The sequence below is a fragment of the Pollicipes pollicipes genome, unplaced genomic scaffold (assembly GCF_011947565.3).
Source record: "Pollicipes pollicipes isolate AB1234 unplaced genomic scaffold, Ppol_2.1 Scaffold_4002;HRSCAF=4701_pilon_pilon_pilon, whole genome shotgun sequence".
In the NCBI taxonomy this organism is placed as follows: Eukaryota; Metazoa; Arthropoda; class Thecostraca; order Pollicipedomorpha; family Pollicipedidae; genus Pollicipes; species Pollicipes pollicipes.
Window position 1 is genome coordinate 26,658,444 of NW_023596420.1, and position 23,867 is coordinate 26,682,310.

General features: G+C 58.8%; 1 protein-coding gene across 1 annotated transcript in view; it reads left to right on the plus strand.

The window, feature by feature from the left end:
- The window catches only part of LOC119094295 (uncharacterized), a 52,341-nt gene that overhangs the window by 23,404 nt on the left and 5,070 nt on the right, over positions 1–23,867 (plus strand). Inside the window, exon 3 of the mRNA XM_037217368.1 lies at positions 10,052–10,102. Coding sequence (XP_037073263.1) covers positions 10,052–10,102 — 51 coding nt within the window. The remainder of the gene's footprint in view (positions 1–10,051; positions 10,103–23,867) is intronic.

Here is a 23,867-nt window from a genome sequence, read left to right on the forward strand (position 1 = left end):
GCTGACGGCAGCCGCGTGGTGAGGTGCATACTGGCTGACGGCAGCCACGTGCGTGAGATGAGCACTGGCTGACGGCAGCCACGTGGGTGAGATGCATACTGGCTGACGGCAGCCACGTGCGTGAGATGAGCACTGGCTGACGGCAGCCACGTGGGTGAGATGCATACTGGCTGACGGCAGCCACGTGCGTGAGATGAGCACTGGCTGACGGCAGCCGCGTGAGTGAGATGCATACTGGCTGACGGCAAACCCTCGTGTAAGACGAGTAGTGGTTGTACTACCGGCACGATTTGGATGGGTACTTCCAATGTTTGTGGGTTGTGCGCATGGACTACTCCCTGTCCCTGGCACGGTGACATTGGGGTCTCATGACGCGATAAACTCGCGATTTGGCTTCGGAACTTGATCGCGGCCATACCTGAAGCCCCGCATAATTTCTAGGAAATGCATCTCATGCAATTTTGCAGGCACAGTTGCGGTGTTGTTGGTGGTGAAGCGACTTTGCGCCTGTGGGCAGCGTGCCATGCCTGCGTCCGTGTCAGGCAGGACCGCTGGCCGCCGGAGCCGCCGCCCCGCCGCGTGCTGCCGGGCAGTGCTCGGCGTGCCCGACACCGGCACGCTAATACTGCCGCGTCACACACCATTTAGGCGCAGGGGCCAAAACAATGCTGCTCCATATCGCGGCGGCGCGCTCTCGGCGCCGCATTGTTGCCGGCCGCCCCCTGATCACGGCATTGTTTCCGCGTCAGTTGGCCGATCCGCGCCTGCCACGCCCGCCCGTGACGCGCTGCGACTGTACGGCACGAGAGCGGGCGGCGAGGGAGGCCGCTCCTGGCCTCCCTGTCGGCAGGCGAGCTAGCCGAGACAAGCGGGCGGGCGGCGAGGGAGGCCGCTCCTGGTCTCCCTGTCGGCAGGCGAGCTAGCCGAGACAAGCGGGCGGGCGGCGGGGGAGGCCACTCCTGGCCTCCCTGTCGGCAGGCGAGACAGCCAAGACAAGCGGGCGGGTGGCGAGGGAGGCCGCTCCTGGCCTCCCTGTCGGAAGTCCAGACAGCCGAGACAAGCGGGCGGGTGGCGAGGGAGGCCGCTCCTGGCCTCCCCTGTCGGAAGTTCAGACAACCGAGACAAGCGGCGCAACTCTGATGGCCAGTAAACACACTTCTTCCGTTAGGAATATAGTCCTTTAACAGTTAACGAGCGTTTACTATCGTTCGTAACAATAACGAAAAAACGCTAATCACCCTACAATCTCCACCAACACGAGCGCACTCGTCCGCTGATGAACGCGTCAGCTGTGGCGCACCGAAGCACATGTGCGGAAACCAAACGCAAGCGGCGGGGGAGGGGGGGGGGGGGGGGGGGGGGGGCAGAGAGCGGCGGACTGGCCGGCGCCGGCGCCCGGGCCGCGGCAGGCCATCACAAGCTATTCAACCGGCCACAAACAACCGCGCCGTCTTAATAAACCACGCCGGGCCGCCCAGTCGTGCGGCTTAAATCAGTTTCAATTATGGCGGACCGCGTTCGGGACAGGTCGGCGGCCGTCTGCTCGGAGCTGGTGATGGTGTTGGCGCTCATCTCGGCCTCCGTCTGCCCGGAGCTGGTGCTGCGCTGACGCTCAGCTCGGCTGCCGTCTGCTCGAAGCTGGTGCTGGCGCTGACGCTCAGCTCGACGGCCGTCCGCTCGGAGATGGTGATGGTGTTGGCGCTCAGCTCGGCGGCCGTCTGCTCGGAACTGGTGATGGTGCTGGCGCTGACGCTCATCCCGGCGGCCGTCTACCCGAAGCTAGTGCTGGTGCCGGTGCTGGTGCTGGTGCTCAGCTTGACAGCCGTCTGCCCGGATCTGATGCTGGTGCTGGAGCTTAGGTAAACCGCTGCCTGCTCGGAGCTGGCGCTGGCGCTGGCTCAGCTCGGCGGCCGTGCAGCGGGCCGCGGCGCACCTCTGACGGGCCGCCAGGCGTCCGGCTGCCTTTGTCGGCCGCGGTCCCCGCCCAGCGCGCTGCACATTGTCGGCGCCAAGTGTACTTTGGCCGCGCAATGTCCCGCAATTCCGCCGTTTGCATGACAATTATTGTTAGATTGCAGTGGTGCCCTTTGACCCGGCTTTTCATTAGTGAGCACCAGACTGATCGCGCCTTTGAAGGCAGCTCCGCCTTTCTGAATTGATATACAATTGAATGCGGCAACCGATGCCATTCTGCGGCGCCTGGTGCCGAACCAAGCGCCCTCGTGATAGCCGAGGTCAAAGTTGGTGTCAGGGCTCTGCTGCCCCCCCCCCCCCCCGCTGGAGACCCGCTGGTATAAGCCGCGGGCCCGGTGGCGGTCCGCTCCGGCCGACGGCTGCCCCCCTAGAGATCCGGTAGTGTGCGTCACGGGCTCGGTGCCGGTCCGCTCCGACCGACGGCTGCTGCCCTAGAGATCCGGTAGTGTACGTCAAGGGCTCGGTGGCGGTCCGCTCTAGCGTCACATCTGTGGGCAGCGACTGGGGTCATGGCCTCGGGCGCAGCAGCGGCCATCTGGCATCCATTTCAACCCACCAGTCGAACAGCATGTTGCCGAACCATCAGACATTGCAAAGGCTGTCAATGGTTCCTTTGCCCGACAGATTCTGTGATAAGTAGTGCGGGGGTAGGTTCGTTCTACTCTATCAATGGTTCCTTTGCCCTGCAGCGTCTGCGAGAAACGCTGCGGATGTATGTTCGCACTACTCTGTCAATGGTTCCTTTCCCTGACACCATCTGCAAAGAACGCCGCGAGTGTATATTCATGCCACTCTGTTGACTATGTGCCGCAATGAACGCGTCGGGTTCGCCGGTGCGAATAACTTAGCGTAGCACGCGCCCGGGTGGCCGGTTAAATACCCTTCACTCCGGTGAGGGTCAATTCGACCGCCCTGAGATCTCAAATACTGATAAGCTAGAGACCCCAAACTCACAGAGTGAGTTGGCCTGTATGTGATCGCGCTTGCGTCAAAATTGGAGGTTTCTAGTTTATGGCGCTTGGGTCAAATAAGGTCAAACAAGGTCAAACTCCAAATTAGTGTATAAAGTGCAAGACTGGTGTTTCATAGCAATTGCATAAGTTGCCAGCCAAGGCCTGACTTCAACCTACCATGCGTCAGCAGCCCCACAAAGTAACATTTATTTTGTATCTTAATAGATTCGCTAATCAGTTGCCTGCAGTCATGCAAAGTTTGGCGCGCATACGTGTTGGCGTTCGCAAATTGTTCCAGGAAAACCTTCAAGGGGTCGAATTGTCCCCCCCCCCAATCCGAGCACGAGTTAAGGTCAGACGACGTCATAAGGCAGTGGCAATTCTTGATGGAGCAGGTGTAAATGTGAATGTACCGGAGTTCTCAGTAACACCGGGAAATGAAATCGGTATGATGTTAGTCTGAGCATTTTGTCTACCCTTGATAGCCAAAACTGTTACACAAGTGGCATACAATCATGTTGCTGCACGTGATGTCTGTCTACTCCCAGCCCAGTGACCGCTGATATTCGGGGGTCAGTGGTAGCCCCTGTCGATAAAGAGCTCTCATTCATTATGTATAAATCGCCATTTTTGGCACCGTTTCGATTAAATAGCCTATCAGCTACCACAATAATAACAAATAGGCGCATGAATATGAGAACGGCCTTGATGAGGCACTACAAATGCGTTATCACGCTCGCGCCGTTGATCAGAAAGAAAGAGGGGGATAGAAAGAAATAAATGAAGAGAGAGAGAGAGAGAGAGAGAGAGAGAGAGAGAGAGAGAGAGAGAGAGAGAGAGAGAGAGAGAGAGAGAGAGAGAGAGAGAGAGAGAGAGGGAGAGAGAGAGCTGCTCTTTATTCCGGGTATGACATGCTAACAGCAATTCTGTTTAATGCCGCAGCTCGGCATGCATCGTCAGAAATATCAGAGAAGTGCAGGAATGATGTTACTTTTGCGCGTGCTCCTCATCCTGCTACAGAAGTGCTCTATCTTCAGCGTTCGAGATAGGGTGCATTGCATTCTATAATGCACGTTTTCTAGACTACGGTGCGTTTGTATGCCAGTCTGTCGTCACTAATGAATACTGATGAATGACCACGCGCCGACTACAGGCCGACTTCAGCCACCCGAGGAGCCTGCGCGCGCCCCGCTCTGTCCTGACCACGTGCCAACTACAGGCAGACTTCAGCCACCCGAGGGAGCCTGCGCGCGCCCTGCTCTGTCCTGACCACGCGCCGACTACAGGCAGACTTCAGCCACCCGAGGAGCCTGCGCGCGCCCCGCTCTGTCCTGACCACGCGCCGACTACAGGCAGACTTCAGCCACCCGAGGGAGCCTGTGCGCGCCCTGCTCTGTCCTGACCACGCGGCGACTTTAGGTCGACTTCAGCCACCCGAGGGAGCCTGCGCGCGCCCCGCTCTGTCCTGATCACGCGCCGACTATAGGTCGAATTCAGCCATCCGAGGGAGCCTGCCGCGCGCCCCGCTCTGTCCTGACCCCGCGCCGACTACAGGCAGACTTCAACCACCCGAGGGAGCCTGCCGCGCGCCCCGCTCTGTCCTGACCACGCGCCGACTACAGGCCCAACTGCAGCCACCCGGGGGAGCCTGCCGCGCGACCAGCTCTGTCATGACCACGCGCCGACTACAGGTCCGACTGCAGCCACCTGAGAGAGCCTGCCGCGCACCTCGCTCTATTTTGACCGCCACACGAGGGACAGGACGGCCGCCTGGTCCCACCCTGACTCGGCTCGTGCCGGGCCTGCCGTTCGCTGCAGCCCATCTCCCTCAGCGGCGTCTGTGGCCTCCTCCGGGGAGCGCAGCGCTGGCCGGTCAGCAGCGCTGTTGTCCCTGAAACGCCTCACATCGTCTGTGTGGTCCCGGACCAAGCGACACCACCGCTTGTTTTGCATCCTTCCCACAACACAGCCGTGCTGTGGGAAGGGCTGATATCACCGGAGCTTTGATCATCTATGACGCCGCTGGGGCAGCAGATGTTCTGAAGCCTCCTTTGGGGCTCGAAAGCTTCGAATATTGAAAACAGGTTAACCTGTGCATGCAGATCAAGGAGTTGCTGGAGCTGGGCGTGATTCCAAATCAAAGGGCGTATGCCATATAGGGAAGCTAGAGGGAGCGTTTGAGGTCTCGCACTGTCCATTTTTATTACCACGTTCATCCGGGGTGTAGCGCTCGCACAGGGTCCACTCGGCGTGTAGCGCCCGTACAGCGTCCACTCGGCGTGTAGCGCCCGTACAGCGTCCACTCGGCGTGTAGCGCTCACACGGTGATTCAACGCAAGCAGCCCTCAATCATCTTGACTTTGGGTCCTGAAGTGGCATAATGCTAAATGTGCTTGTCCAGGTGAGAGGGCACCTTACCTGCTGTATTCGGATGCCCAAATAAAATGCATTAACCCCCGCCTGAAGCAGGGGGGGGGGGGGGGCATGATGCGACCCTTAAGCTTGTTAACAATAGTTTTTCAGCATGCTTTAAAATCGCGCCCGAATTTTCAGCCGATGGGGCATCCATTCCCCGTGCTTTGACACCAGAAACGTGCTCCGAGCTTCTCTGGCTACGGAGTGGATCGGGGCACTCTGCGCTGCCGCCGAGCCGACCTCCCAGTCAGGTGGAGCACCGCCGCCAGTGGTCCCCCGTCGCGCCGATCAGGCCAGACGGCGGCAGCTGGCGTCGGAATGCCACCCAACCTCAGACGCTTTGTTTTCCGGTAAAAATTGCGGTCTAAATGTTGCGCGTCGCCAGGGGTGCCAGGGGTGCCATTGTCGGTGGATGGGAATGGCGAAGGGGAGGGGGTGTCAGTGTTGGCGTCAGCAGCCTGTCGGCACATGTATCCCGAGATGGTTGGCAATAAAGCGCGAGCGTAAGTGAGCCGGGAGCCGGCCTGATCTGATACCAGGTCCGGCGCCAGCTGACGCCGTGCGACGGGAGGACATGCCTGCTGGGCGGCGCTGCCCGCCAGCCAGGGCAGCTTCGGCCTGCTGGACCGTCTGCCCGCCAGCCAGGGCAGCTTCGGCCTGCTGGACCGTCTGCCCGCCAGCCAGGGCAGCTTCGGCCTGCTGGGCGACGGTACCCGCCGGCCGGGGCAGCCTTGGCTCGGCTCGGCCGACACGTGTGCCTTCACAGCCCAGCGCCGGCGCTCGGCAGACGGGCCAACGGCTCCCCGGGCTCGAATTATCGGACGTCCGGCCGGCCGCTCATATCCATCGAATGACAACGGCTTGTAGAATGCCTCCCGGCGGACCTACTAGACACGGACCTACTAGACACGGCCCGGTCCCGCCTGTTCCGCTTGTACCACTGGCCACGGCCCGCTCTGCCGCTTCTGGCTGCGATCAAAGGCCGCTGCATCTCGAATGCTTTACGGTGTTCTGTCCAATTTTGAACGGGCGTTTGCTGAATTCCAAATTTTTGTGCACATTCTATAACTGTTCTACATCGCCCCAATTTCTAAAACTGCTGTGTGAACTACATAGTGCCGTGGTGTTTACGCGTCGAGCTAAGCTAGTGAGAAAACACGTCAGAATTCCGGCCGCCTGGCATGGCCCTGGTGAGGCCAGGCCCAGTTGAACCAGTCCTGAACTAATGAGGGCTGGTGTCGGCGACGGGCGAGGCCGGACGGCGTGAGCTAGTCGGCTGGGCCGCCACGGGCGCCAGGAATGTCGCCCAGCTGAGGGCGTGCGACGCAGCCACGTGCTGGTCAGTGGGCCGCGCCGGTCCTACCCAGCGGCGTCAACCGCGGTCCGCGCCTTGTTACGGCAACAGAGGGTCAAACGTCCATTCATATTTCAGCGTTCGGACAGCGCCGCGCGGTGGGACGCCGCCCGCGGCCAGCCGCCAGCCCCGGCCCCTCCACCGCATGTGGCGATGGCGATTTTATGATTTGCAACAATGCCCCGGTGCGAGGAGGGGGTCCTGTAATGCGGAACCCCCCGCTGGACGGCCCGGTCGGTGATGCAACGGGGCGGCGCGGGTCGACCGGCGGATCCTCCGATTCCAGCGATGCGACTGACGCCGGCCCGCCGGCGGCCTGAGCGGCGGCGCGCCTCGCGGACGACCACGCGACACGAATCGGGCCGGCGTGATTTATTAGGGTCTCGGGGAAAAGTCCTGACTGACAAACAAAAATGGGAATAATCACCAGAAAATTCTCCGGTCATCTGAAAGAAGCCGAAGTATCAATCACATGTGTTTCATTGTCCTTACCGTGCCCACAAAATGGTTTCGACTTGCGGGTGATCGCGCTTGGGATCTCTGGGAAAACTGAACGCTAGCTGGCAGGGGTATCCACCTGCGCTGTGAGGTCCAGCGTTTCCACTGCCCTGCAAATGCAGCGTGCTGTGAAGGTGAAGCACGGTATCCGCTCTCTGCGCAGTTCGCACTCATTCATGGGCCATGTTTTCATATGCATGCAACATGGGCTAAGTGGCGAAGGCTTGGCTGGGTCGTTGGCCTTGATAAGGAATTACCTGGAAAACTATCTGAATGATAAACTTTATGACTTTGCCCGGCGGTAATGGGATGGATGTGCTGTTAGGATCATACTTCAAAGCCCGAACACAATTTCACTCGACTTTTAAGCACCTATCAGCAGTGGAGGAAATAAAGCGCGGCGATATGCCGCCGGCCGGCGCGGCCGGCCGTGGCTGGCCGGAGCTGGGCAGGGCTGTGATTTGTCGGGCAACGCCGGGCGGCCCAGGCTGCCGGCCAACTGCCCGCTGTTGATGAGGCCTCTGCTCTGTCATCACCGGGGGGTAGGCAGGACCGTGCAGCAGGCCAACACGGCGCGCTGGCCGGCCGCAGCCGTGCGCATCCCTCTCCCAGTGAACCAGCTACCTTCACAACTGACAGGGCGCCTTCGATATCTTATCGAAGAGCATTAGTGATAGCGCCTCTGTGCACTTACCGAGGCTACCGATAATACTTACCCCGCTATCTTCAGCACAAAGAGACCCTCCACTCAAACTGGCGTCCTGCAGTCGCCCCAGGAACAAAGAGATGCATCTGGGCCACCTGCAATCATGCAGCATGTTTTCTTATGCAAAAACGACGCCGTGGAAGGAGAGTCAATCATTGGGATTCCTCTCACTTGCTGCCAGCCGGCGCAGGTAACTGACAGCCCGCTTCTGGCGCGGATGCATGGCACGTGAGAACATGCTCTGTATGTGCGTACATATGCGTGGTGTGTGTGTGTGTGTGTGTGTGTGTGTGTGTGTGTGTGTAGGTGTGTGTGTGTGTGTGTGTGTGTGTGTGTGTGCGTGTGTGTGTGTGGTGTGTGTGTGTGTGTGTGTGTGTGGTGTGTGTGGTGTTGTGGTGTGTGTGTGTGTGTGTGTGTGGTGTGTGTGTTGTGTGTGTGTATGTGTGTGTGTGTGTCGACAGCGGCGCGGCAACCGCTCACAGCGCGGCTAGAGCAGCGGGCAGTCGGCGAACAACGCCACAACTGGCGCCCTCTCCATAATTTGATGGCCTAATATTTTCTGTCGGCGAGCCTGTTCGTTACGACACAACGCATCAAGAACACCATAAATGGTAGAGACTGCTCATTATATAACTTTACCCTACTTGCAAACGGTAACTCATCGCCTCGCCGCGCACTGAGATTGCAAACGCGTAAATGTCGCTGTAAATAACTGACGAAGATTCCGATTACCGGTCGGCTGATCTGCGACTTGCTCGGCGCAGATCAGCAGCGCGCGGTTCCGCCTGACGAGCTCTGCGTGTCTGCGCGCAGACGATCACGGCGCAGCCGGCGCGCTCACCGCTGCACAGAGTGACCCGACTCGGCACGCCAAATTTAATCTGCGATAGCCTTCACTTGAATGGTTTATGTAATGGCGCCCGTTTGATTTAGCATTGTTGTTCAATATCGGCCCGGCGGCAGCGTATCACGAGGCGGACCTAAATCTGCGACGGCTAACGCGGCCGTGAATGCGGTTGCCGCGGCGCGGCAGCGCCAATCGCAGCTTCTCACAGCTAGAGCCAGTAAATTAATTAGCGGCGATGCTGGCCATACCCATACATAGGCCCCGCGCCGGCATCAACAGGCCGACGTGGTCACGACGGACCGTCACGCGCGCGACGGCCGACGGCCCCAGAGCCGAACTCGGTCCGGCCGCCGGCGAGCACGTGCGACAAGTCGAGTCGGGTCCGTGCAGCGCGGGATTCGGATGCTGCGCTGGGACGCAAGGTCAGCTGACGGCGTCGCCGCGCGGCGGCCGGGCCGGCGCGGGCGGGCGCCGGGGACGCCGCTGAGCGCGTCTCCGATCAGACCAGTTTCCAGGCGTCCCAGCTCCACCTGCCACCCGACCCCAGGCAGAACCTGTTTCCTGGAGTGGACTCCGATACGTCCATCGCCATGTGCGTTCTTATTATTCAATTAGCCAATCAAATTTGACTGTAGGCGCGGTCGGCTGTCGTAATCAGCTGAGCGCGGCGGCAGTTTCGGCCGCCGCAGCACGGAGGAGGGAGCGCGCTGTGAGCGCTCCGCGAGGCGGCGCGCGATTCTTCTCTCGCTGGTGATTTGTGCGGTAAATACTGCTGTCAGTGGACTGCAAGCATGTTTCCCTAGCCAGAGGAGCACTTTCAAGGTTTTGAAGATATGGATTTAGCCCAGCAGATTGGTTGCAAGTAAGGTCTCTCCACCGTACCACGTACGACGCATGCCTCAACGTATCTCGATGTTGCATTCGTTCATACGGCTGCATCGCTGCAGCCGCGCAGTTTCCTGTGTCGGTGATAACCAAGGCATGCTTACCCAGGTGTTATGTTTTTAGACATGGATGCGTTCGTCTTTTGACAGTGAATGCCGGCAAAAAATGTTTTCCTGATGGTCGTAGCAATAGTTTCGAAGCTCGCATGCATTCGCGTTCTCCGGATATGGAGCCGGTGAGCGCTCTAGTAAGCACGTGCTGGCCTGATTTGGCCCGTGAAGAGGCGCCTCCTGTCGCTGCCGTGCCTGCGCCGGGCGGCGGCGGCGTCAGGGTGGCGAACACGTCCAGTCACCGGCTTTGTTTACCTTCCTCTCGGTTTTGTTTGATTTGCGCTGAGTTTTGGCTTATTTGATTTACAGAAAGCCGACCGTGGAGGAGCTGGCCGTCGCCCAGGGAGGCGTCAACTCACGGTAAGACCGACTCGCGGCGGCCGAGGTCGCCAGCTCGGCACACATGCGCGCAGCCGGGGCACGCGCTCACCGGCTCAGTGGCCGGCTCCGACCATCGGCGGGGACGGAGCACCAGGGCCCGGCCACCAGTGGTACGGCTGAGTCTGCTCAAAATACGCGCAATCGTACCAATGGGGATGATATTTTCTAGTTAGAGCAAGGGTGAATGCTCGAATTTATTATGTGCTCGGAAGCAAGTGTATTTATTATGCGCAAGCGGTGATCTGTTTCTGATGAGCAGCCTCTGGGGCTGCATGATCGTCGCGGTTTTGCAAAGCCGTCGGACAGACCAAACTTCTCACGCGGTGTGCTCGCGATCGTACCGCGGCCTCCGCCCTCCCCAGGCCGTGTCGAGACGGGTCACTAAAACATCTGTTTACGCCATTACTCTAATTGCGAGTGTCAAAAGCCACTTGACACCGTTTGGTCGGCTCAATTGACGCCCACTGCAGGCGTCTGCAGCCGCCGCGCTGCACGGCGGCGGCGGCGGCGGCGGCCAGTGCAGAGGCGGACGGCGCCGCCGGCGCGGCACGCAAACAATCGGTGAAAATTGGCGAGGAATCCATCCGATTCAGCGGCGAGAAAGGCTGGCGCGCCGCCGGCGTCAGAGGCAGCCACAACGGGGCGCGAATATCCTTGAACCCGGTGCAAACAGGCGGCGTCAGCGGCTCCGGCGCCGGCGGTCAGCTCCGCGCGGCGCGGCCTGTGCCGGCCCGTCCGGCCGCCCGCTGCAGCTGCCCACAATCTGGCCAGACCAGGTCCGACCATGGTCCGACCATCCGCCGAGACCAGGCTCGGCTGCGGTCCAGGCGACTGGTGCCGTAGACGGCCACTGCTTCGGATGCGGACGAGAGGCAGCCGCTAAGAGTTGCTCTTAGTTCCGACCCGTGGTGAAGATGACCGACTCGCATGCTCCAGTGGGCGTCTTCATTCTGAATGTAGGAGGCTGCTGTGGATTGTTCAAAATCATAAGACCTTGTCATAAATGTAGTTAATTACATCAACCCTCAATGAGGAGACTTCGTGCGGTTGGTATAATCTTTTCAAAGGCGCTCGCGGCGTTTAAGTGCAAATATGCATGCCCCAGAATCCATGGGTTTCTCCTGTAGCTCCTCTGTGCTGCGGTTTTATCCCGGAACATTGCGTGATTTAAGACCCACCCTGGGGTCGGTGCGTGAAACAATTATCAGAAAACCCACGTTACGTCCGAGGTAATTTTGCCGGCGCGCTGCCGCCGGTGCTGGTTACACCACCAGTAATAACAGGTCGTTGCACGAGTCTCAATGGTCCGCTGCCGGCCGTCCGGCCGACAAGAGCACACTCTTGAATGACGCGCACATGACTGGCCGCTCGTGGACGCCGTCCCGCGCCGGTCCAATGTCGGCCGCCCCAGCCCGCCGGGGCCGGGGCCGGGCCGGGGCCGCTCCCGTCCAGAGTCCCTGGAATCGTGAGGGGGAATCAGCCGCCGCAGAGTGGAGTTAGCGGCTTCCAGTCACCGCCGACGGCGAGCGCGGCCGTACCTGGAGTTTACCGGCTGGGCAGACGAACGACTACCCGCGGTCGGATACGCCTGGAAGGCAAAGTCCGATCAGCAAAGGACAACGTGACAGTGGTTGCGAAGTCCTGTATGATCTCCATAGATTCCCTGCAAATTAGAGGGAATGCTCTGCATTTGAAGATATGCGAGAAAGCGTCAGATGTGATTAAATGAGCTCACTTATAGCTATAACTTTTAAACTGCTCTAGACAACAAAATTTCTCTGTTTGGTAAATATGCTCCTCAATATGTCATCGTTTGGTTACGTCATCGTACCTTGCACAACAATGATTGAGAGCTAATTAACGGCCGTAACGTCTGGAAATCGTGCTCACGAACGCCACATATGAACAACTCAACAATTATATTTTATTGGCCTCGATCGCCGTATAGCTAATGGAATGGCAGAATTTGAAGGACGTTATCATAACGTCATGAATGCCTTGGTGACCTTGAAATAGTTTCCCCGAAAAAGTATGCACATATTCGTTGGCGTTTAACTCAGTAACTAGAGGGGTTCAGGTCATAAGAAGGGCAGGGCTGTGAACTGCACCGAATAATGTTCAAGATAGTTATTTCATTTCAAAACCCCACACAAATTTGGAACACTCCCTTGAATTCCATCTCGCGTACTGTAGGACACTTTTGAACGGTACGAGATCCATTAAAGCTGAGTTTATGAGGAAACGATTCAGCCTGGCCGCTCCCTAAGAAAGGATGAGCCATGGCGTCAAATACACGAGGCCGCTGCTGATTTCAAACGCATCTGCAAAGTACGCATGCGCACAACGCTGCGTGCCACTACGCCAGACTGTGTGCCGGTCTGTCTGCCGGTCTGTCCGTCTGGGCGGCGGGTTTCTGCCTCTGCAGCGGGGCGGGGGCGGCCTTTTTGTGGCCCGTTTTTCGGGACCGGCCGGAGGGACCGGCGGCGGCCCGGCCGATCCGCGCCTGATTCGCCGCGCTCTTAATTACGCCATTCTTTTGGTGCGCGTCTATCCGGCGACAATCGTCGCCGCGCCGCCGGCCACAAGAGTAATACCGGCGATCAAGTGCCGCCCGGCCGAAAGAGTGATATCCCGTGTCCGTCCCCGCCCCGGCTGTCGCACTGGTAAGCCCCGCTGACAGCCAGCCGGCAAACCGGCCGCCGTGAACGGGCGGGCCTGGCCGACCTAGGGGCCAGCGCTGTTGAGGTGGCACCAGCTAGGGCGACGGGCGGCCCAAGGACAGGCAGCAGGCAGGCTGCGAAGGACCACCCGACCAGCGCTGTTGGGGTGGCACCAGCTAGGGCGACAGGCGGCCCAAGGACAGGCAAGAGGCAGGCTGAGAACGACCACCCGAGAGGAGACTAGAGACGGCACGAATGCCACGACGTGACGTTGATGTCTGTGGGAACGGGAACCATTCGCGACTGAAGAAGGCATGCGACGAAGACCGCTGATAGCTGAAATGCATTAAATGTTAACTGGTGAGGGACATTAGCGGTTGGGTTTTCGGAATATTTGACCAAATGATCAGATTTGCAGTCCGGAACCGATGCCAGTCACAGCGCGCGCGGAGGGGATGTGTTTGACGCCTAGCAAAAGACACCTTTCGTGTACCTACGTGGCGGGAAACGAGATGTGCAAAAAAACAAGTCGCATAGCTCGAACAACAACAAATATAGCATCTCCACTCGCAGGGAGCTGCCGGTTGACGCCGGCACCGGAGGCTTAGAGAAAGCAATGTGTTCCCGCCGGCTCCCCAACGTAAAGAGGCAACACCGCAGGCGCCCGCTCCCCAACGTAAAGAGGTAACACCACAGGCGCCTGTGCGGGTGCCACCCGTGGCGTAGCGCTGGATGGTGGGTCGATGGTATAAAGTAGACATTAGCTAACATCCGTATGATTTTTAACCGAATTTAGCTTACACTTTCTGTGCTGCTTAGCAAGGAGGCGTGGATGAGTCACCCTGAATTTAATGCAAACGACTGGTTCAACCTTCGTGACGTTTCACACCGGTGTCGCTCACAGTGCGTGCGAGAAGGGGATGTTTCGGCACTTAGCAAGAAGCCCCTTATTACATATATGTGGAAAACAAGTTGTGGTAGGTCCAAACCGTCCAAATCGCCGCAAGATCTAGTACTAATGAAAATGGCGTCTCCACACCCCGAAAACTACCCATTGACGTAAGCATTGAAAACTTGGAATAACTTTGCGCCTAGCACCTTACCGCACTGAGATGCAAATCAATGCTATGTGGCTGGAGGCGGCGTCGGTATATATATATATATATATATATATATATATATATATATATATATGATGTCTTAAGTGCGTGAAACGGCGTTCAACTTGACTTCTTGTTGAACACGATTGAACATTGCATCTTTGCTGGCGGCACTGCCAGCGCCAACGCTGGACAGAGTCGCACAGGCAACATGGCTGAGTGATATGTGAGCTTCAAATAACTAACCATTGTTTTATTAGCTGAGACCCACCTCCCATTACTGAAGCACGAGTCAACGGAGTGACGGTGGTGGCGGCGCTACTGGCACGAACGGTGTCGCCTCTTCGCGCAGGGAGGCATGCGGGAGACGTTGTTTTTGCTATTTGCATGCAAGCCTTTCGCCGGGGTCGCGGCGACTCAACCCAAAAGGCTAAAGGAATGAAAACATTGAGAGCTGATTCATTGTTTGGTGGCCATTGCTTGAAAGGGATTGGGGCCTTAAAAGACGCTTAGGGCCTTTTGCGCCAAACGTTTGCATTTGATTTAGAACGGATGAAAATTGAGTATAGAAGCACAATTTGAACACAAATAATGCAGAACAACAACCAAATTGCGCCCCTGCAATGGGTTCGGCTTCCTGAGCTGTAACATTACAACAGGGAACAGAATGACATCTGCCTAGCTCCCGTTCACCCTATGTGAAAAGCGCCATTTTGCACAATGATCACAATGCCGAGATTGGCAGCTGACGAAAATAAAGATGCCTTGGTGATGAAAATAAAATGTCGCAGGCCCCCATTTACAAATTAAAAGGATTTTTAGCCAGTCTCAGCAATTTCTCTGATGCAAGCACAACGGCATAAAAATTGCAAATATCTTGTCTTGACCATCGACAGATAGCTTTCTTCTTGAGGTGGTCTGTTTCTTACCTGAAATTCACATCGTGTGTGAAGGTGTTTGGCCGTCATATTTCGTCTGATATGAGAGTGAACAACATTGTTGGCAATTCGGATATTTGAACAGTAAATCTCCATGTCTGTATATGAATATTGGAATGCCGAAGCAGGCATGAGTAACGGGGTAGTGTCAATGCTGGTCCACTGACACAACTGTTCCACTAGCGCAGGAATACAGCAGCCAAATTCCATAAAATAGATTTGAATGTCAAGCAGCAGACTGCGAAAAACTGTTGTTTTTTTTTTTGTTTGCAAGTCTTGATACCTCTCTCAAAGTATGTCGCAGGGTGTCGATCTCTAAAATCGCTTAGACGGGAGGGGTTCACTCGATCAGGTTGACCGAAACTGTCTCTAAGCACTGATTCCTTCCCGAGTTTCTGCAGCTTGAATCTGCTTTCCCGTTGTCAATTTTTTTTCAGATCTGGCCGATGCAGAATTCCTTTACGGAATGGTTAGTTTCCACTTCAAGCCCGGCTGAAACTGGAGGTTTGTGACGAGCCTAGGATTGGATGTAATGCACAGAAAACAACTTAGGAAAATGATTTAGTGTTTCACCGGAAAAGGCTACGTTTATTGTTTATGGAAGGTGGAACGATGAGCAAAAGACAGTCCTATGCAGAATAGTGTGGCCTGACACGTGCGGTTTAGAGGAAAGTGTGCACATGGCGCATTTTCTGCGGGGCTACGGAAAATGCGTCATGCGTACCGCCAGGAAGTTCGTACGTCACAACAGCGAACCTGATATTACACGACTTCAATGTTCATTAGACAACTTCAGAACTGGAGGGACATGTTAGGCAATGGCTGGTGGCTGTCGTAATTAATAGCGTGACCAACGTTTTGGTGTGAGCCTGAAGGTGATATAAGCAAGATAGCCTTTGCGTTCGTGGTGTTTCGGCATCATAAGCTGGGAGTTGGCTGAAAATAATCGACCCTCACTTTGCGACACAACACTGATTTAACGACGTTGTCAAGCGAGCAATGGTCATTGCTGAGAAAGTTCCATGGTTCGAAGCTGTGTCCATAGTCCAATTATTCTAAAAAATCCATAAGACTACATCATAATGCTTTCACTCCGGAACATAACACAAAAAAATGTGTAGGCTTTATTCTCTGACACCCATTTTACGATGCAATCAGATGGTGTATAGGCCGCCCAACTGTACTGTAAACCCAGTGTTGTAAGATACGTTTATGATGAACGTTTCGTTTTCACACCGCATTATAATTCGGCGCACTTGATGACTTCTGCGAAAGCAGTCCTTATTCTGCGAGTGAGGAAAGCGGTGTGTGCATCGCCTGATCCTCAGCCTTGCGGGCGTGGTCGCGTGTCCCGTGTTTTCTGTAAAGGCGAATATCACCGAGTCATACGCAGCGGATATCGCCGAGTCATATAAAGACAATATCACCGAGTCAGATAGAGCAGTTGTCACCGAGATAATACCGAGTGAAGTCTGGTGTTCGTGCAGCATCTCGATTTAAATGTAGAAGGATCTTGATCTCGATTTAAAACATCGCCGGCATATTAGTCGCGTGGTACCTCCCCCGTACTAATATAATGATATGGCACACATTAAGATGAGCGCGGCTAGATGTTGACAGCAGAAACTCAATGTCGACGAGTAAAAATACAAAAGATGGGAACATGCGATGCTGTTTTACGGCACACAAGAAAACTGCGGGCGCTTGCGGCGCGCTTAGCATGGTTTTCATTTTTGATCTGTGCTCTACCCCCCCCCCCCTTATTGTAAAATGTTGCGGATGCCCCTGTCTAACGATGCACCAGGCTCTCACTGATATCATAGAAAGGCGCAGTAAGCATGTAGTCTATGTGTTAAACTTCCGTCCATAGATAGCAATCCGTGCGAACAGGCAAGCGCTACTGTACAATCCAACGGGTTGTGCGGCAATGCTAAAGCGCGTACTGGCTGTGGTAGTCTACAGCCCATACCAGTGCGATCAGCCCTCGAGACTCCAGCGTAGCTTGCTGGGATTGGGCTGCTCACACGTGTGCCAATCGGCTGAAGGGAGAATCACGCGGAAAAACGTAGCATGTAAGTTCTCTGTAAGGAACGCAGCCTCTGCTCACGGACAATTCATGGACACAAACCGAACCGCAGCGACCCCCCCCCCCCCCCCTCCCCCGCACCGACATACCGTTCACCGCACACACCCCGACACACGGCACACTGTACACCCCCGACAGAGAGCGCTATTCCTGCACTAGCCGCTCTTACATCGGGTCGTGACACCCCAGACTGGTAGCGGGTGCTGTACCCCCGGGCCGGCTGCACAGCGCACAGGCAGGTGAAGTAGCTGTGCAGACCTTCGTCTCAGCGGCTGGCGCTTATTTACCGGCTCGGCCCTCCCTCTTCATTTGAAGTAATCCAAGCATGAAAGACGTCGGACGCGGAACAAGCAGGCGGCTCGGGCCTGCGAGGCCGGGCGGGCCGGCCGGCGAGGCCGGCTTTTTTGTGGTGTGTCCGTCTGCCGGCGCTGTTTGTGGGGTCATCAGCACGGCGGCGGCCGGCGCGCGCTGACGCGGCCGCGCCGGCCTGTCGCCGAGCTGTCGGCCGCCGCTGTCCCCGTCAGGAGGTGTCGGCTGGCGACCCCCCGGGCCGCCCGTCACGCCGCGCCGCCGCTGGACGTGAGCGCGCGCCGAGCCGAGCCGAGCCGTCTCGGCCTCGGCATTCTGCAGTCGTGGTCGGCGCACCGCTGCCGGCAGCTGTCCCCCGCATCGGCCGACGCCTCCTCCCCGACCGATGCCACCGGTGGATGGTCGTGCAAAGTGGCCTCTGCCCCGGCAGATCTGGACAGAGTGGCCTCTGCCCCGGCGGATCTGGACAGAGTGGCCTCTGCCCCGGCGGATCTGAACAGAGTGGCCTCTACCCCGGTTGGATCCGGACAGAATGACCTCCACCCCTGTGGATGGTCTAGGAGGGTGACCTCGGTAATGGTTGTGCGTCACCGGAAATAACCGGACCCCAGAGATCGGCCGTAGGGATGCCGCAGTGGCCGGGCCCTTGACTTTGACAGGCGCCGAACATCTCATATATTGCAGCTCGCCCGTATATGCCGATATCAATTGTAAGTAGATGCTCGTCGTCGGCCGGCAGTCGGGATAGCGAGGGTGTGTGGGTGGGGCAGGGCGCTTTCGCACCGTGCCGCCGCCGCCGGCAAGACCGCTCTCCTGCTGAGGATCTGCCTGATGCCTTCTGGTTTCCATCCGGAAACGTCTCCGCCAGAGAGCCATCCGACCGTAGGCGGCCGGCACCTTCGACCGCCGACCGCGGGGTCCCTGATGGCTGACCTCTGATCAGCAGAACTGTACCCTGACCGTGTGACCCGGGTGTGATGGCGCCCGCCCCCTCCCCCGGCCTCAAACCGCGCTCACTGCCGCCGACCGCTATGCAAGCTCTCGGGCAGCGCATCGGCCATGTCGGTGTGAACCGGTCTCAGGCAAGGATGTCTTCTCCTGATGCGCTGCCCATGCACTCCGTTTCGCTGCTGGCCCCCTGCTCTCGTTTTCGTGCTGTACGGAAGCGCGCCGCTCGAAGGAGCGGCTCGGGGCCGTTCGGGTAGCGCCGGTGCCGGCGGCGGATTAGGGCCGGTTTGCGCTTGTCCCGCCGCCGGAGGACGATGGCTCGATAGGGCGCAGCCTCCGCCGCTGCCGCCGCCGCCTCCACCGCCGCCGCCGCCGCCGCCGCCGCCGCCGCTCGGCACTCGGCCGCAGCTTTTTACGCGCCTCGCACTCGCCCACAATGGGTGATCAACCAATTACGCTTCTTCTGGGGCCGCGGGAGCTGGGGAAGGCGGGCTGGGAGGGGCAGCCAGAGCAATAAAGGACAGTGAGTCTGCAGATCGGTGGATCGGCGCATTTGCATGAGGACGGCTGGAGTGTTGTCCAAGTGGGCGGGCAGCGTCGCTCGGTGCCGACCCAACGAGCGCAGAAGGCAGCATGCAGCGGCGCCACCGAGCAGCACAGAACACCGACTCCAGAACACAGTTTGCGTCGGCGCCAGTAGAACACTGGCTCTAGAACGCAGCCCTCAGTGAAGTCACCGGCCAGCATAAAACGCCGACTCCTGAACACGGCCGAAACTGCACTGTCGACCGACAAACGGTATTACCTCCAGAAGACAGTCCGCAGCAGCATCGGGCAGCAGAAGGCAGCAACGCGGAAACTCATTGACTGAGTATGTTATGGATATGAGAGGATATGACTGATTGACTGAGTAGGATGTGATGTCTCGCTTGAGACTGGACATAGTAACAAGAAGACCGATTGGAAGCTGGCGATGGCAACAAGTGTCACAAGTCGCGACCGCGCAGGAGCCGGAGCTGGTCGCATACGCTGGGCGAGACGACAGCTGGAAAGTGACAAATATTCATGTACGATGGAGATACGATAACGACGATGTGTACGCGACGCAATATATGGCGTGGCGTCGTGTTAACACTGTCTGCCTGCGATGGATCTGTGCCCATGTCCACCACCAGCACGTGGTGCGGGTGGGCCGGCGGGCAGCGGGGCGCTGGGGCGGGTGGCTGTCAGCCGACAGCGGCCGGTCGGATGTGAGGCGGCAGACGCGCCGGCGCAGCGCCGAGCCACGTCACCGGCGCCGCAGCATCAGCGTCCGGCGCCGCTCCAGGACGGCCGCTCGAATAAGTGGCATTTTGAGCCGGCACCGACTCTATCTGCCATCTGAGGAATTCGACTGCGAGGTGCACTTAGCTGTGGGCTGGGCGGGCGCGGCGCGGCCAGGCGCGATCGGCCAGATGGCATTGGCGCTGCGGCGGCCGCAGTCGCCGGATACCGCCACCTTATCGGCCGTAATTACCTCGTATCTCCATGTAAATTCACATTATCACGCGGCGACGGCGGCGTGCCGTCTGCGCTCGGATGTCATCGGAGAGGCAGGCGTTCGTGGCCCGGTCGCCGGCGCCCCCGATGTCATCAGGGGCGCCCCCCCCCCCCCTGATGTCATCGTTCGCGGCCCTGTCGTGAGCGCCGGGGAGGACCGTCGCGGCCGGCGCCAGTCGCCGCCGCTCGGCGCCACCACCGGACGCGCGGCCTCTCCGGAGGCCGGCTACGATTTCGTAGAAGCCCCCGAGCGGAGGTGGACAATGCTTTCACAGTCCATTTTGTGGCCGAATCGGGCTTGGAACAAAAGAACAAAAGCTATCGTGCCATGATTCCCTCGCCCGAGGTGCATCTACCGGCCGCGGCGGGTGACATCTGTGAGGACTTTGATATATCGCGGGTCGAGGCTGGGCTTTTACAGGCGACCCTGCCGCGCCCCCTCTATCGACACCCTCTATTGACGGGCGGGAGGAGCCGTGTCGGAGCTCTTGATCGGCGCCGTTTACAGCGGGGCCGGCGGCGGGACGGACGGCGTGCTCCGCTGTCAGAGCGCCGGCCGTGTCAGCCGGCCTGCTCCGCTGACGGCCAGAGAGCCGGCCGTGTGATGCTGCCGGCGTCCGGTGTCCATCGGTGTCCGGTCGCCGTTCGAAGTGCCAGAGCACGGCGCGAGCCGAGCAGCCGCCCACCGCACCACGGGTCTTGGATGGATAGGCGAAGCTTCATCCCACGGGAAGTGCAGACCTGCAGCAAAGTCACTAGATCTGAACCACCGGACGGTGGAGGCGTTGGCTTCTCGCTCCTGCCATGAGGCGGAGGGCGCCGATGTTCGGCAGTAGCTGCCGGCTCACCTGGTGTGGTGGCAGCCCCGCCGCGGGGCGCACCAGCTGTGGCCCCGGCCGGGCTGCAGGCTGCTGACCTGTCGATCCGGCCGCCCCTGCCAGGCGGCCGTCACTGGCGGCTCTTCACCGACGCTGCAGAGCGCGCTGCTCCGCGCAGGAGCGCCGCCGTGCCAGCGCGTGCTGCAGCGTCGGGCTGGCCAGCCCTCCACAGACGCGCGCCCTCGACTCGCCGGGCGTCTCACTGGCGCTGCACTCACTAGAACACAGCCTCCACCGCATGCGACTTCTGTCGTCCGCTCTCAGGCCTCGTATCAATGCTCGTTCGAGGCCGGAAGCTGCTAGCTTTGTGAACATATGTACGATTTTGCAGACAAGGGTACTCGGTTTGACACTCAACATATTTGTACGGTTGAGCATTCGATTGTAAGCGAGTTGACCGATACCATAAGTCGGCGACGTACGGTTTCAGTCATTTGATGAGATCACTCTCGGGCCATAAGAAGCACCGATTCTGTCCGGAATTGGCCGGTCTCCCGCCGTGTCAACATCATCTGCATAAACAGGTGGGCGTGACCGGCCTGCCCGGACGCCACGCACCCCGCCGGCTGTCTTCCAGTCCCGCCCCACTGGTCATCGGCACTGCTGGCGCCTTTTCGTCTGGCTCGGGTGCGCCGATCCATGGACGAGGGCCGTCTGCCGCGGCGGCCACGCCCCACTCACTCGCGCGCCACCGTAATCACTCATTTGCATGCGCGCCACCTTGGCCGGCCGGCGGCGGCCGGCGCGGACGTGCTGGCGGCGGCGGGCGCGCGCGGGCGCGTGACGAGGGCCGCTGCCAGGTGACACCGGCAGAATGCCAAACCTCAATCGGGATTCACGGCTGGCGCGCGGCCGGCAAGGCCGCCCCGCCGCCACCAAACGCTAATCACGTCTGGCCCGGTGATTCGCTGGCGTGGTCGGGTGTCGGCGCGGACAGAGGGCGGCCAGAGCGCGTGCTGGTGCTGTGCTGGGGCGTGTTGTGACAGGGGCCCGGTAATTAGCGCGCCGGCACGCCGTGCCGGCGACCAGCTAATTTATCGGCTATCCGTGAATTAATTGCCCGTTTCTGGGAAGGGCTCATTCGTGGATTGCACGCATGTTAATAGCTGCAAAGCACAGCTGCAAAGCACGAGGGGCAATTCGTTGCAGTTGGATGACAATTGAGTAGCGCCGGGTGTCGGTGGTGCAGTTTATCACTCCTCGTATCAGACGAAGCACAGTGGAATTGCTCTTTCGTGACCGGAGGTAAATGGATCAAGGGAATTCTGACCGGCAGGTGTTACCTGATCAACCTGCTTGTAACGACGATTGGTGGCCCAGTTCAGGGTGTGACATTTACCTTCCGTAATGATTTCTCGCTTCAAGTGGACAGATAGACTGGCCAATTCAGCGCTCTCTGGGGGTGCCGACGGCGTAGCGGTTGACCCGTCTGCGTTCACCGCTGCGCGTCTGGAAGACCAAAGGTACAGGTTCGATTTCCTGCGATGCCCGCCCTTCCTGTCATGGGGAGAGGCAGACGGCGCCATATAGCCTCAGTGGCTGCGTGCGTCGTCAAGGAACAATGACAACGGCTCGCTGTTCTCGCGGACCATGATCTCGGCCATGCGGCCAAGCCGGAGCCTCAGACGGAGGAACGGCAAGGGGAAGGGGAGGGACGAAACCAGGCCTCCCAGCCGCCGGGATGCACCAATCTCGTGTCGCCGCAGCCGGGCCTCCCAGCCGCCGGGATGCACCGATCTCGTGTCCCCGCGCCACCTCTCCGGCGGCCGCGCCGGGAATGCCGTCGCGCAGCTTTTTGCGCGGCTGCTCGCTGGAGCGCGGCGGCCACTTTTTTCCGGGCCACATTACCTTCCACTATCTGCACATCCATGCTGTAAATTATGATAAAGCATGTTTCATTAAATGTTTTCTTCGCCGCCAGTTGTCGCGGCAGATGACTGTTGATAGCGTACTTCCTTCCTGCGCTTCGTGGAGGCCGGGCCAAAAACGGCCTCGTGCTGATCCCCAGTCGGCGTCGCCAGACGCCGGGGCCCGGCAAAAACGGACGTTCGGCCACTTGCCTGGTACGCCTGCCCCGCTCACCGGAGATGACGCGGCATGTCTGATTTCTGGTCAGGACACCACTGGCGAATCCCAGCACCCACCAGGACTCATCCAAGCCCACACCGCCCAGATCACACATGCAGTCTGTGTGCCGCAATCCTCATCGCCTGCTTAGGTGCGCGACCGCCTGTTTTTCAGTCTGTGCGTATGGTTTGATGTCCGTTATCTTTTTTATATCGCTTCCTCTGCCTGATTTTTATCTCCTCCTCCTCTCTACGTACCTCTTCCATCTCTCCAGACTGGTGCTCCATCTGTCTTTTCTCTCCCCGCCCCTCTATTCTCTCCTCTCATCCTTGTCCTCACCTCGGTGTATCCATCAATGGCCATGAGTGGCAAGAAGCACCAGCCACTCGGTTCCACTTGAGCGCGGCCAGAGCGCGGCCACCGCCGCTCGTCTCTGGGCCCGACAGGACGCGTTGTGGTCCGGGCCGACGGGCCGACCGGCGCTGGGCCGCCGCCGCCCGCGCCGCCGCCCCAGCCAGCGCCGAGAGCAGGCAGCGTCCGCCGGAGACGCCCCGCGTTGGCGTAACCCAACAGACTGGAGTCTGGCCGGTCTCGCCGCGTCGGCCGCGTCCGCCCCTAGTCCAAACAGCGGCTGACGGCCCGACCATTGTTTGAATCACGCCGGCCGCACCGCGCACTGTATAATGGATCAGACGCCGCTCCGGGATTTCCATTCATTTTCCGGCCCCTCGCGACCGCCGTCCACGACGCCGTCCCTCGCGACCGCCGTCCACATCACCGTCCCTCGCGGCCACCGTCCACAACGCCGTACCTCGCGACCGCCGTCCACATCACCGTCCCTCGCGGCCACCGTCCACAATGCCGTACCTCGCGACCGCCGTCCACAACGCCCACGCGACCGCCGTCCACAACGCCGTACCTCGCGACCGTCGTCCACAATGCCGTCCCCACGCGACCGCCGTCCACATCACCGCTCCTCGTGACTGTCGGCGTCCACAACGCTTCACGTCAAAACCTGGAATCCTTCAACTCAGAGCATTTCAACAGTAGCGTGTGGTGTGGAGACACCCCGAAGTCACAACCTATCTGTAAAACTGTAAAACTAGCCGAGAAATCGGCGCGAAAATTAACTGCAACGTGAAAGGGAGCGGCAACGCCCAAGGCTGTCGCTGCGTGAAAGTGGCCTGAATGGGAGCACCAGTAGCCAACAGCTCTTGCG